The sequence below is a fragment of the Euprymna scolopes genome, chromosome 16 (assembly GCF_053919585.1).
Source record: "Euprymna scolopes isolate OS-2025 chromosome 16, ASM5391958v1, whole genome shotgun sequence".
NCBI lineage: Eukaryota > Metazoa > Mollusca > Cephalopoda > Sepiida > Sepiolidae > Euprymna > Euprymna scolopes.
Genome location: NC_136497.1, coordinates 112,437,703 through 112,452,657, shown reverse-complemented (window position 1 = coordinate 112,452,657; position 14,955 = coordinate 112,437,703). Strand labels below are relative to the sequence as shown.

Sequence of the window (14,955 nt, the reverse complement as noted above, 5' to 3'; positions counted from 1 at the left end):
GTGTCGTATTACGATGCGAAGGGAAAGCAAAATACTAAGAAATAAATGTCCTCTGTGTCTAGTAGTAATGACGGAGGTAAAACGACGGACGAAAACAAATTTTTGTTCGAGATGCTCTACACATAAAAGCAAGAGTTTTTTGGAAGGAGTCAGTAGAGCGGCCATTACGGACCTTTACTCGGCTTTTGTATTTTGGTCATATAAGACCCCAGTAACAAAATGTGCAAAATACGCCCAATTAAAAAAAAAAAAAAAAATAGAAAAGGCATCATTGGTTGGATTGTAACTAAAAGTGTTTTGTAATCATTAAAAAAAAAATGATGAGGGCAGGATGGCTTTTAATAAGGTGAAGTGTTTGAAAACACAGATAAAATAAGGATGCGTTGCTGCGACACCGTCAGACTAGTATCATTACTCATTTTTTTTTTTTTTTATCCTACCTCGTCTCCTTTCTAAACAGTAAACACCATTTTCTTTTAGTTTTATCCAATATTTACTGAATCTCTATCATCGAATTTATAAATGTAATTATAGTTTTGCGTGATTATCTACCATTAATGTTGTTGTTTTGTTTTTTTTCAACGCTATCGCATTTATAAAGAAGAGAGCATTTAAAAACTTGGTTTCAAGTTACATTCTATTTCAACCGAATAGTGAAAGTAAAGTACATTAAAAAATAAATAAATAAATAAATTATAGCAAGTTTACTCAGACAAGAAATGTCAAAATAAAAACTCGACCAAAAATGTAAAATAACCATCTTTATAAATAAGTATAAGGCTGAATTCCTGGCCTCTGATGAGAAGGAGAGTATTTCTTCGAAACTCCGCGGATTAAGGACTATCCACTTATCTTGTGCTTCCTTTTTTAAAATTAAATATGTTTTTAACTCTTTTTCAAGATGTCTTTTAACATGTTTTATTAATCATTTGTTCATATATATATATATATATATATATATATATATATATATATATATATATATAAGGGAATTTTTTGTTTTTGTTAAATAACATGGAGCCATTTTATTTGGTGTGACAAAAAGAAAAGCGTTTTCAATCAGAACATTATATAATAATGTTGGCAATTATGCATATTCACTCTTTCGAGCCATTTGCATATATATGAAGTAGACGATGATAGTCGATTTTGCATCCCTGCTGGAAAAAGGTCCACGACTCCACGGGTTATTGTTTGTTTCCTTTTAGTATGATAAGAATACTTTTAATATAAGAATACTTTAATGGCAACTCGGCACCGTTAAATCGCCTTTTATAGGTGTCCGGGTATGCTGGAAAACGAATATCACGTATAAATTTGGGTCAAACTAGTTTTCTAGATATTAAGATCTTTATTATCCAATTAAATCTGATATGTTTTCACTGGCAGCCATGTTTTCCCAACTAATGCGCATGCGTGTTACAAAACACCCCCTCTCCATGTTAAGAATGGCGACCGCCACTGACATTCATTAAGTAATACATTGAAAAAAAAAATGTCTTAATATCTAGAAAATTATTTGTCTGTCCCAAATTTGAATGTGATATTTATTTTCAGCAAACTCGAAAACCATTAAAAGTCATCATTTTGAAGGTGAGTTGCGGATAAAGTAAAAATAAGAACACCTGTAAACCGTTTTTTCTTCTTTTTTTATAAATATGTTTATTTACTTTTATGGATGTATCATCAGTGATACATCCATAAAAGTAAATAAACATATTTATAAAATATATACATATATACATATACATATATATATATATATATATATATATATATATATATATATATATATATATATATATATATATATATGTGTGTGTGTGTGTGTGTGACACGCACACACATATATGTATATATATTATAAATGTTTTAGATATTTTTCAGATTGATTAAAGGAACGTAATTGTGCTCAGGCTGCTCAGCTCGGTCGAGTTGAACAACTCACACACCCCCTGTAATTTTTTTTACCGATAGTTTCATTAAATTCTTTTGCTGGATTTTCATTGATTACACACTAATCTAATAGATTATGAAAAAAAAAAAAAAATTATCATTATTTCGACATTTGGAAGGTGTGCTCACTTTTTAGTTACAACGTTCTGGTAAACCGGTCACCCATTTTGTAACCATCGATATGTTTTTTTTTTTTCTCATAATCTGATAGATTAGTGTGTAAACAATATAAATCCATCGAAAGATTTAATTAAAACTATCGGTGAAAAAAATTACAGGGGGGGGGAGAGTTGTTCAACTCGCGATGTTTGTTTTTTATGAAATTGTTTTTTATAACAATGAATGGACATATTTTTAATTTTTTTTATTTTTTTTTGTTTTCATGAAAAGTTTCAATTTTTTTTACTTCGTTTTTATTTTTTCTGTTTTTTATAACAATGAATGGACATATTTTTAATTTTTTTTAATTTTTTTTTGTTTTTATGAAAAGAAAGTTTCATTTTTTTTTTTTTCTTACTTCGTTTTTATTTTTTTTGTTAAGGATTCAAGTCCTATAGATTTCACTGACATGTTGGAGAAATGTTTCAAAATTCTCCATCCCCTTATCTGCTGTCATGTGGTATGCCTCCCGGTACATTGCTTCATCAACGTGGGACCATTTCATGTCTCCGGAAGACCCATAGATGTATTTTATGCGTCTTTTAATTCTTGACCAGTACCCTTCAATACTGTTTGTGCAGACTTCAGTTACAGGGTCAACGACGTGCACATATCCGAGATTTCCTAAATTAGAATAGCTCCGCCACTGGTCTGTATAAATTGTTGACCCGACAGCAACACATTCCACAATTACTTGCTCCAATGTTCTTGCTGAGCGGTCCGAGATTCGCCGCAGGAATCCTTTCCTTTGGGTTCGGTCATAGAACCCTACAACCCATATCTGGTTTGTCACTCGGCCAATGTTATACTTCCTCTTAAATAATAGACTCTCGTCTATTTCTGCAACATGTCCCGGACCGCCTAGCTTTTCCCAGTCTTTCAGCATTTTACTGGAGCAAATATCCCGGCAATACTGATACCACTGGATACATGTTTTCTCGCTAATGCCAATGGCGTTTGCCGACCCTGTAACAGGAGTTTGTGTTACGAAGTCGTATATTATTTGTAACAGTGTGGAAATGGTCACTTTTGCGTGTTCAAAAAATGTACCACTCCGTAATGATGTGATTTTTTTGCAGCGGCAGCATCTCCAACAGAAGCCATCCAGTTTGGCTTTCCCATATTTCTGCAGGGCCATGTCATGGCCACATGAACAAACCTTACTTTGCGCTATCAAATTCTTCTCCCTGGCATAATCTATTGGCGTTTCATTCATTTTCTTCATTAACTCCCACCTTGGGTTTCCGGAGGTAGCCATAATTAAAAATTAATTACCACGTGTTCACAATGGAAAAATAACTAGTCTTAATAAAAACAAAAAAAAAAAGCGCAATAAAAGGGCAATAAAAAAAATGCAATTTCTTGACATTCACTTCCGTTCTCCGAAAGTGAGTGACCAATTTGCCAGAAGGAAATTTTTTTTTTTCTTCATAATCTGATAGATTGTGTAAAATCGATACGTTTATTTCATAAAAACACACATAAGAATAAACTTAAAAAAAAAAAAAATTCATTGTTATAAAAAACAATCGATGGTTACAAAATGGGTGACCGGTTTACCAGAACGTTGTAAATCTATAGGACTTGAATCCTTAACAAAAAAAATAAAAACGAAGTAAGAAAAAAAAAAAAATGAAACTTTCTTTTCATAAAAACAAAAAAAAAATAAAAAAAATTAAAAATATGTCCATTCATTGTTATAAAAAACAATTTCATAAAAAAACAAACATCGCGAGTTGAACAACTCCCCCCCCCCTGTAATTTTTTTCACCGATAGTTTTAATTAAATCTTTCGCTGGATTTATATTGTTTACACACTAATCTATCAGATTATGAGAAAAAAAAAAAAAAAATATCGATGGTTACAAAATGGGTGACCGGTTTACCAGAACGTTGTAACTAAAAAGTGAGCACACCTTCCAAATGTCGAAATAATGATAATTTTTTTTTTTTTTTCATAATCTATTAGATTAGTGTGTAATCAATGAAAATCCAGCAAAAGAATTTAATGAAACTATCGGTAAAAAAAATTACAGGGGGTGTGTGAGTTGTTCAACTCGACCCTCCAGCTCATTAAAAATATTAAAAAAAAAAAGTTTGACAAAATATCTAATGAAAAATATTGGAAAAAAAAATTACATGCGATATTTGCACCTTTTTTTTTTTTTTTTTTTTTTTTTTTTGTCGATTTTTCATTTCGATGTTTTGCGCGTACGACGAAACTTGCTTCAATTTACCGTTTTTATTGCTACTTTTTATTTTTACTTTTGTTATCGTTAAGTTTCGCATATCCTTGTTTACAAAACTTTCTACGGTACTGACGATAGGCAAATTTTAATCTACGGATGACCAACAGTGTGCATAATTTATCGTTAAAATCTTTTGTTTCCAGTAATAAAATGATCTGAGGATGTTTTCGTTGTTTAAATAAAAGAATGGTTAATGTGAACGGATGGGGTCCGAAGATCCAACCTCGTTTTGAGTTTGGGGGAAAAGGTGGGTTACGTCAAACTCTGTGACCGGTGTCGAGGCAAAAAATTAACCCTTTCAACATTATACGAAAATTAACTAACCTCGTAGAACTGTTTATTATTATTATTATTATTTTTTAATCTAATTTTTTTAACTGTTTAATTTTTAAAAAGATTCTAATTATTTGAACTGTTTAATTGTATATAAAAAAAAAAAGTGTAATTGTTTGAACCGTTGAATTTAAAAAAATTATAATTCCTTGAAGTGTTTACTGTTTAATTATTTGAACTGTTTATTTTTATTTTTTAATTTCTATTTTTAACTGTTTTTTAATCTAAATTCATTGAACTGTTGAATTTTTAAAATATTCTAAATTTTAATTCTATGCACTGTTTAAATTTTTTCAAAATCTAATTCTTTGAACTGATTATTTATTTATTTATTCTTAATTCTTAAATGTTGTTTATAGTAATAATGTCGAAAATTCTTTAAACTGTTTCTTTCTAGGTAGTGCAAAATGAATGCCGATGCTCAAAATGAATAAATATTTTGACCACTCCTTTTACTTAAAAATTCACCAAAAATCAGGAAATTAACCAATTTTAATGAAATTTTCAGTATTTATCAAATAATGATCACGGAATATAATGAACTAATTATTTAAATCTAAGTGAAAATTTTGTTTAACAAAAAATACCTTTAATAAAGTTATGATTTTCAGTAGTAAAAAAAAAAAGATTGAATTTATTTTTGCCTTTTTTTAAATGAAAATAAAGCATCGTAAAATATAACAATTAAAAAAAATATATTTTTACGGGGACATTACGATAAAAGCCCTGTGAGATTTTCTCTCATAAGGTTTTTACCCTTGGTAGAATGGAAGAAAACCAAACAGAAATTACAACAAGCTCACCTTAAGACTTCTACGTAAATTTTATTAAAGTAAAAATGGTCCATGTTGCAAAAGATGCGTCATCTTCAGCTATCTGCCACTATGGGCTGGTAACGTCCCCGAAGGAAGTAATAGTTCGTCTTTGATAAAGGCTGGTAACGTTCCCAAAGGGAATAATAGTTTGTCTTCGATAAAGGCTGGGTAGAATTCCCGCTGACGAAGTAGTATGCAGGTTGGAGATGTTGAGGCGTCTTCCAAGATGGATGCTGCTAGCATCCACAAGGTGTCCTTCGAGTCAGTTCAATGGCGGACAAGCAGGTCAAACCGTGGACTTTAAATTCGTCTTGACAAACATCAAATTGTAGCATAAGTGTGCAAATATAGTTCGCCCTACTTAAGGGCATTGGTAATTGCAATGATAATGTTCCGCTCCACGTTTAGGCTTAAAACGTCTCAAAGCAACAAAGTATTTTTCGCTGCCTCGATTTGAGTGAGAAATCCACGTCTGTCCAACTCTGCATCTTTTTGGATTCTGGTCTGAAAAAGGGAATATTGACGCCAAGAACATTCTCAGCAGTTAGTTATAACATGCAATTTGATTGATTAAAATAATTTTGTGGGCGGAGAAACCGTCCAATAAAAAGCTTGCTTATTTCTGCAAAATTTCTTACACACTGCCAAGGAAAGGAAGAAAAAGTAATGGATAATCATTACTTTTTTAAACAGGATAATGATGTACTTTTAAAAAAACTGTCAATAAGTGACAGGTAAGAAATTTGTCCTGAGGGACTTAACATTAATACAAATAATAGCAATGAATTCAATGTGTGTGTCTGCTGCCAAATTAAAATTTATAACAAGTCATTCTAGTCTAACTAGAGAAATTATCAATGATAAGAAAAAGTGACTTTAATTTGAGTCGGCAACCCCGATAATGGAATATAAGAACTTATTTTGACATTTTGTCCATACAACTTGGACACACCCACTCACCTAGTGTCCCGCTGGTCAAACCCAACACAATTGAAATGATACCAATTATCGCATGACTCGCAACACACCATAGGTGTTGTTCCATCATTGGCAATCGAACATGTAAGGCAGAAGAAGGGGTCTCCTTCTTCCGTAAATTCTGCTATTGCAGATTCAGAATTGTGTTTTACCTCTAGGGGATAAATAGTTTTTAAAGAATGAACTTGAACACACCCGTCCTTCAAAACTGAAGCCAAGCGAACCTCATGGGCATTACCGACCAATAATTTTATTACCTTGCTCAAACCCCAGAAAGGTTGGGACTTATACGGAGATTTGATAAGAACAATTTCACCCTCTGAGACCTTCGGGGGGTGCGGGGGCCTTGATCTTTAATGTTGGCATCTACTTGTCTAATTGAGAGCAAGTAGTCATTGTGCCAAATACATCTAAATTTATTGACGAATTCGTCCCTCAGTTCAAAGGAATGCAAGAGCATATTTCTATTGAGATGTTCTGAGGAAAGATCCTCTGAATGACAATTATTGATAAGCAGGCGGGGGTGATATCCTTTCTGCAAAAAATTATTGGGGGTCAAAATATCAAGGCTTTTATCTGAAGCTGAAATAAATGTTAGTGGTCTATCATTTATGGCTTTTTGAACATCCGAAAAGTGGTTAGGAAATCAAAATAACCGATTTTCTTCCTACCCAACAACTTTGACAGACACTGTTTAACAGTCTTAATCAATCTTTCCCATGCCAATCGGAGTAAAGAGGAATGGTTTAATGAACAATAGTAGTTGATTTGAAATCTTCTTTTAATTCGTCAGACAAGTACGTCTAACAATATAATACCCAACGCCAAGAATGATTTACCATTGTCGGAATACATGTGGGTGGGCACACTGAATAAGATGATGAACCTAATAAAAGCTAATAAGAAAGAGTGTATGCTCATGCCTGGCAGTAATTCCAAATGTATAGCACGTAACAGTAGGACGTACATTTTGACGTCCTGATTATTATTTTTGACAAAAAATGTCCAGTAAAGTCCACACCCACATATTTGAAGGGCTGGACAAATTTTACCCAATGAGAGGGCAGTTGAGACCCAGAGGGAGCCTTGTATGGTAGGGAATTGATTCTCTTACATATTATACAGCTACGAAGAACAGATTTCATGGCTTGTCTCCCCTGGGGGAGCCAAAAACCGGATAGCCTTAATTTGCTTAGGGTAGAACTTGCTCCCATATGACAACAATTCAAGTGAGATTCAATAATGACCAATTTGGTCAGGTAACTATTTTTTCCTAGCAGTATAGGAAATTTTACATCATATGGAAAAACATTGGAGTTCTGAATGCGTCCTTGGGCCCGCATCAGTCCATCCTTATCCAGAAATAAGCCAAGGGCCGTCACCCTTGGGGTGCAACTTTATTTGTAGGTTGCTTCAAATAAGCCAATTCTTCAGGAGTATACATCTGGGGAATTCAAAGTCCCATATACTGTTCAACTCCTTGGCGTATACTTGCCACAAGGTGATAAATTCTTCAGGGATTTGTTGATCCCAAGATAAGTTATTTTTCGGTAATTGACTGATAATAATCTTCCCCTGAACAGTGACAGGAAGAAGCAATGATAACGGATCGTAAACACTCGAAACTTGAGATAATATCCCACGTTTAGTATTGGCATTTTCGTCTATTACTGTGGGCGCAATTTTAAAGGAGTCCCTTTGAGAGGAATATTGATACCCCAGCACCTTTTCATAGGTGGGAGAAGGAGATGTAATAGTACCATCTTCAATCATTTTTCTTTGTAAGCTGGTGCAGTTGGAATTGCAGGATTGGAGCTCAAAACCTGCCTCCCTTAGTCTGTCACGGACATTGCTATATATAGAAATCAATGAATCACTGTCACTACTAGTCGTGAGAAGTTTTTGGAAATCGTGTACGAGGCTAAATCTGCCTCATATTTTTCAACATGATACTTGAGTATCAAACTCAGTATAAATGGACTGGCATAAAAAACAAATATAATTGTATTAAATCTGTAGGTGCACAATTTACTGTCCACCTTGAGAAAAAAAAAAAAATTTATTTTTATCTTGGATTTCAATCGGATCTGGAAAAATGCTTTATGTAGATCGCCCAAGAGAACATACTTGTTTTTCCTGAAAGCTAGTAAAATATCTAGCAAGTGTGCTGTTAAATTGACACCTGAATAAGCTGCATCATTAATCAAAGTACCACCCTTACGCTTCAGAGAACAGTGGAAAACGTACGGATCTTCATAGTTATTCCCTGACCTTCCTTAATTACAGGTCTGTGGAGAATCCATATATAATTCTCATACGTTCCATGTGGAACAGAGAAGGATTCAATAATCCCACAGTCTTCATACTCCTTGAAGACTTGCATATAATCATCATACAGTCCTTTACCTTCTAAGGATTGGGCCACTCTATGCATTATTCACAGTGAGGGCACATAGTTGGAGTCTACCTTAGGGAGCTTCTCAGGATCCCATGGTAGATCGATATAATATTTGCCATTCCTAAGAACAATATCCTCCTTGAAGGCATTTATTTTTTCTTCATCAAGAGAAGACAACTTTTTGTTGCGTCAATACCAATGGAGTCTAGGGATAAAAACTTTTCCACTCCACGTTCAATAGCAGAATCATCAAAAACAGGTTGAAGCGCATCTTTGTAAGTAGCTTCAGGATTTAACACGCTATCAATTAAATAAGAATGGTACGTAGGTAGTGCTTTAATAACATGATTAAAGGCCGGTAACTCTTCCTTAACCTTTGCATTGAAATTCAAAAACTTAGACACCTCGCCGAAGGGAATTATGTACTTGGAGAGGGGAAGTTTCCATGCAGAACCTCCCAAACATTTAATTAAACTGAGATTATCTATCCGTGGAATAAGGTCCAGGCCAATTATGCCGTGAATAACAGACCTATTCAATTCAGAGTATCCAGGACAAAGAGGAAAACCCTCTTTAGTCAATTTTGACGTGATCTCATCAAATTTGTCCACTTGAAATTTTAACTTCAAATCATCTGCAAACAAGGCAGAAAAAGGAAAGGAATGCTGATGTCCCAATTTAAGAGACACTTCCAGTTCCCTAAGTTTTAAAGAATTAGTCCCCACAAGAGTATTAACAGGCATTTCCACCATCCCAGGTTTTAATTTATTCTCGGTACTTAAACGGTTTAATATTACGTCAGAAAAGAAGGATTTCTGGCTACCCATATCCAAAAGATAGTAAAAATAGACTGGACACCCTTTCGCCTTTATTGATATTTTGAATACAGGAAATATGCATTTTTCCTGTCCCAATAATGATGTATGTCCTACAAAGGATTTGGGACTTTTAGGGCACATAATAGAAAAATGCTTCTTAAAACCACAAACGGTGCAAGGATAAGGAAAACCCTTTATCCCCTTGCAATCAGTCTCAGAGTGCTCACCGAGGCACCTGATACATAATTTGAGTTCTTTGGCTCTTATAATTTTTGAGTCAAAGCCTCGATATTTGGAACAAATTTTAGTCGGGTGATCAGTAACCTTACATAATTTACAAAATTTATTGAGCTCACCATTATTAATGAGAGACTTAGAGTTATTATTACTCTTTTTTTAATTAATCTGTTTAGGCTCGGAACTCTTCACCATATTAGATTTTGAATCCAAAGAAGAGGCCAACATTTTTGGTGAGCTATTCTCCCGCTTCAGCACAACTAATGGTGATGCCATCAATATATCCAAAATGTCGAAGGTGTACGACATGATGAAAGAAAGAGAGGCGAAACGTTCGTTAGATTTATTCATTAGCTCTTTGTGCATGATGTTTGGAAATTTAGCAAACAGAATGTGCGCAACCATAATTCCAGATGTAGAATTATCTGAAAAAAATCTGTACTAAAGGACTTGTCCATCTCAGTCAATTCAAGCTTAACGCACTCAAGAATTTTGAGGTCTTTAATCGATAAAAATTGCTCTGGTCAAGGAATAATATCCTAAAAAATTTGATTCATAATTAAAGATGGGTTTAAAAATTTCCCCTTCAAACAAGCCAAGGCCTGCTCGTAATTTTCGGAGCTTTTATCTAAATTGGATACGAGATTGAATGCCTTTCCCATCAATTTAGATTTTAATAAGAGTAATTTATCCGCGTCATCCAAATTAGAAGTAAAAATTTCAAATTTTCTAAGGAAGCTACGAAATTCGAATTTATTTGAAGTCAGATCCCCACTGAATAGAGGGCACTTTTATTTTCAAAGGAACAATAGCTTTTGACTTTCCCTGGTCAGGTTCGAAACAAGCTAAATTTTCCGTAACTCTTGCCATAAATTCTTCCGAATCTCGACAAATATTGAATCTATCCTCAACTGAGGATTTTAAAATTAACTGGTTGAATAGGTCGTCCATTTCGAACATCCATTTGTGAATATCCAAAGAAAAAATTTTTTTAATTTCTCATCTAGTCTTTCTTCCATCCAAGCTAGGGTTGTTGTTATTCAAAATTTCTTTCCTTCTATTCGAGAAAGCAAATTCGAATTAGCCATGATGCTACTGATAACCCAATTAACAAAGAATCAAAATGGCCGTTCCCACGTGGAAAAAAGACGCAAACTACAAATTACAATTTTCCGACAATCTAAATCTATAGTCGTCGAGAAAGAAAAAAATGAAACTTGGAAACCCCAAAATGGCTAAATAAAATCTAATTTAAGGTGCAAGGGAGGTAACCGTAAAGCTTTCGCCAAGCTGATCGATGGACAAAAATCAGAGGCCTGCAGTATTAATGCTGGAGTCCCTCAGGGGTCCATCCTGGGTCCAACTCTCTTCCTGATCTACATCAATGATCTCCTTAAACACATTCTTAAATCATTCGTTGACATCTATGCTGATGACACGACCATCTATGGCAACACATCAAAGGCTGTAAATGACAAAGTTCTCTCTGATTCTCTCTCCTCTGATCTCGAGCGTGTAGTTCAGTGGGGGAAGACGTGGCTGGTTACCTTTAATGCATCTAAAACCAAGCTCCTATCTTTACACCATCAATGCTCTGATCCCCATCTGGCATCAATTGTAATGGATGGCTCTCGCCTAGGAGAAGCTCAATGTTTTGACAAGCTTCTGGGCTTGACCTTTACTCCTGATATGAAATGGAACACGTACATCAAGTCTGTTGCCAAGGTCGCTGGAAAGATGGTGGGTTCCTTCTACCGCTCCAGAAGATATCTCACTGTTGATGCAATTCTCTATCTATATAAAAGCCAAGTACGTCCAAAGATGGAATACTGCTGCCATATCTGGGCAGGAGCTGCTAAAAACAGCCTATCCTGCCTTGACAGAGTACAAAATAGACTTCATGGCTTAGTGGGAGATGCCCTTTTCTCTTCCCTGCAACCTCTCTCCTACAGAAGAGACGTTGCGAGCCTGTCTTTGTTTTACCATTATTTCCATGGCAATCTCTGGTCCCCCCTCGCCAATCTTTCACGAAAAACACCCGTCTAGCTGAAGCCACTGTCAAAAATTTTCCCCACTCTCTACAGCACGCCAGTGGAAACTCTGTTCCGTCTGCCTGTTTCCCACCTGCCTACAACTTGGATGTCTTCAAATCCAACGTAAACAAATTCCTGATGAACCACCCCCTTAAGTAGACACTTTATGAAATCTCAACACTAACGTACAACGTACTGTACATGCAATAACCCTTATCCCTGAGTGGCTTCCGGGCCTTGATAAGTGGTGACGTCCTTGTAAAAAAAAAAAAAAAAAAGCTGAGATGATAAATTCGACCACGAAGGACATTAATTTAAAATGAACACGTCATTTAAGCAACAGACAACACTTGAAATCATAATTAATAAAAGGATTTTTTTTAATCAATGAATCTCAAAAATATCTTCACAAGGAATTAGAATAATGAAGGAAGAAAAAAGATGTCTTTTTTTTTTCAAGTTACGATTTAAGAATTACTTTTTTTGTTCAGTAACAATTTAAATAAATGGACAATATTTATTTATTTATTTATTTAATAAAAAGCATATGGTCTTTTGTTAACCATTACAATTTAATAAGATGGATAGTGTTCTTTTTCTTACAATTTTACAAATTCAAGAATGCTTCAATATTAAAAAAAAAAAATCAACAGTCCGACAAAGGAAACGTTGACATTTAGCTTTTTCAAAAAAAAAAAAAACGATTAGGAGATTTTGCAAAAAAAGCGATGTGAGATTTTCTCTCACGAGGTTTTTGCCCTTGGCAGAATGGAAGAAAACCAAACAGAAATAACAACAAGCTCACCTTCAACGTAAATTTTATTAAAGTAAAAAAAGTCCATGTTGCAAAAGATGTGTCATCTTCAGCTATCTGCCACTATGGGCGGGTAACATCCCCGAAGGGAGTAATAGTGCGTCTTTGATAAAGGCTGGGTAGAATTCCTGCTGACGAAGAATGCGCAGGTTGGAGATGTTGAGGTGTCTTACAAGATGGATGCTGCTAGCCGAGCATCCACAAGGTGTCCTTCAAGTCAGTCCAAAGGTGGACAAGCAGGTCAAACCGTAGACCTTAATTTCGTCTTGACAGACATCAAATTGTAGCACAAGCGTGCAAATATAATTCGCTCTACTTAAGGGCATTGGTAATTGCAATGATAATGTTCCGCTCCACGTTTAGACATTAAAACGTCTCAAAGCAACAAAGTATTTTTCGCTGCCTCGATTTGAGTGAGAAATCCACGTCTGTCCAACTCTGCATCTTTTTGGATTCTGGTCTAAAAAAGGTAATATTGGCGTCAAGAATATTCTTGGAAGTTAGTTATAACATGCAATTTGATTGATTAAAATAATTCCGTGGGCAGAGAAACCGTCCAATAAAAAACTTGCTTATTTCTGCAGAATTTCTTACAGCCCATGAAATTTGTATTAATGAATCCGAGATAACTTGAAGAAAAATGAATTTCTTGAACTACCTATATTATCATGGAATTGTTTATTTAATATTTTCACACAAAAAAATTATAATAGCAAAAAATATTTCTACAGTTTTTTTTTTTAATTACAGGTTTCACATAATTTTTATATGTAAGATTATAATATTTTCCTCGTTTGACTGAATGTGAAACATTCGGCTTCACATATTTTTATATAATATTGAATAATAATTAAAAATATTTAATTTAAAAACAGGAACATAGAAAAACAATTAAATTAAAAAATGGTAAAAATTACACACACGTCCAGGATAGGAATACACGGATGCACGTCTGGGGTAAAGAAAGAAAGAAAGAAAAGTTGCACACCCCTCCCTTTTAATTACATGACGTCATTTTCACAGTCTTGCGACTGGCTGAAATTTTGGGCTTCCATATATTCCGTATTTACAAAACATTCGTTTATTGCAATTATCCGAACGGCAGAATCACTCGGTTTTGGGGCTAATCAAGCTATTTTTTGTACAAACAATGTGTGTGTGTGTGTGTGTGTGTGTGTGTGTGTGTGTGTGTGTGTGTGTGTGTGTGTGTTTATCATTTAATTCAATATCTTAGGACTTTACTAATTAGATCCAGAAAACTAATATTTATCCTTTAAAGGATTTTTAGGTGCAGCTTAAATAAGTAGGTCCCGCAGACGAGCCTCGTTCTGACATTCGGAAAATTTAGGTTAGCAACTGGTGAAGCTACCAAAAAGTAACCCTTTTGAATGAAAATGGATATAAACAATATTTTAAAAATTAATTTCTTAATTTTACTTAAAAACAAAATGTAAACATGTAAACAATATATTTTAGAAAATAATTTCTTAATTGTAAATAAAAATTGATTATAAAGAAAATATTTTGTAAATAATTAATGAAAAATATTGTAAAGTGTTTACATAGTTGGTTCTTTGGGATAATACGTCTCCCCCCTCCAAAAAAGCTTTAGTGTTTTTACTATTTTAAAGCGTTTTTTTTTTTTTTTTTTTTTTTAAGTTTGAAACACAAGTAGTGGCTAGTTAACTTAGAACAGCAAGGGCGCATGATGAAAATTCTTCAAGGTTTAAATGTGTTGTAATGCTTTTATTGGGGTCGAAAAACGTTTTTCAGCCGCCATATTACTTCCTATTTACTTGCCTCCCCACGAGGGCCGAGTTTAACACAAGGTTGGTTTTTAATGTAGAAAAGCATTTATCACTAAAAAACGAAATGGTGAAATATAAAAACAAGTTAAGTTAAAAAAAAAAATGTAGCTTTATATTCCGAATATATATATATATATATATATATATATATATATATATATATATATATATATATATAAATTCAAAGAATTAAAGAAAGACAAAATTCGAAGATATTTCGAACATTTATTACTATAAACATAACGAAGAAGTGAAAATAAATAAATAAATAAATAAATAAATAATTGCAACCAAAGTCAAGATAAGTCAACATAAAAACGCTCAATAATAATAGAAGAAGCACGGGTGTCACACATG

At 33.9% G+C, this 14,955-nt stretch overlaps 2 protein-coding genes across 7 annotated transcripts in view; one reads left to right on the top strand and one right to left on the bottom strand.

The window, feature by feature from the left end:
* Nucleotides 1–14,955, top strand: part of LOC145296054 (uncharacterized) — a 945,555-nt gene that overhangs the window by 11,611 nt on the left and 918,989 nt on the right. The window lies entirely within an intron of this gene.
* On the bottom strand, nt 2,501–3,373 carry LOC145296221 (uncharacterized). Its single transcript, XM_080142434.1, has one exon. The coding sequence runs from the start codon at nt 3,371–3,373 to the stop codon at nt 2,501–2,503; it is 873 nt and encodes a 290-aa protein (XP_079998560.1).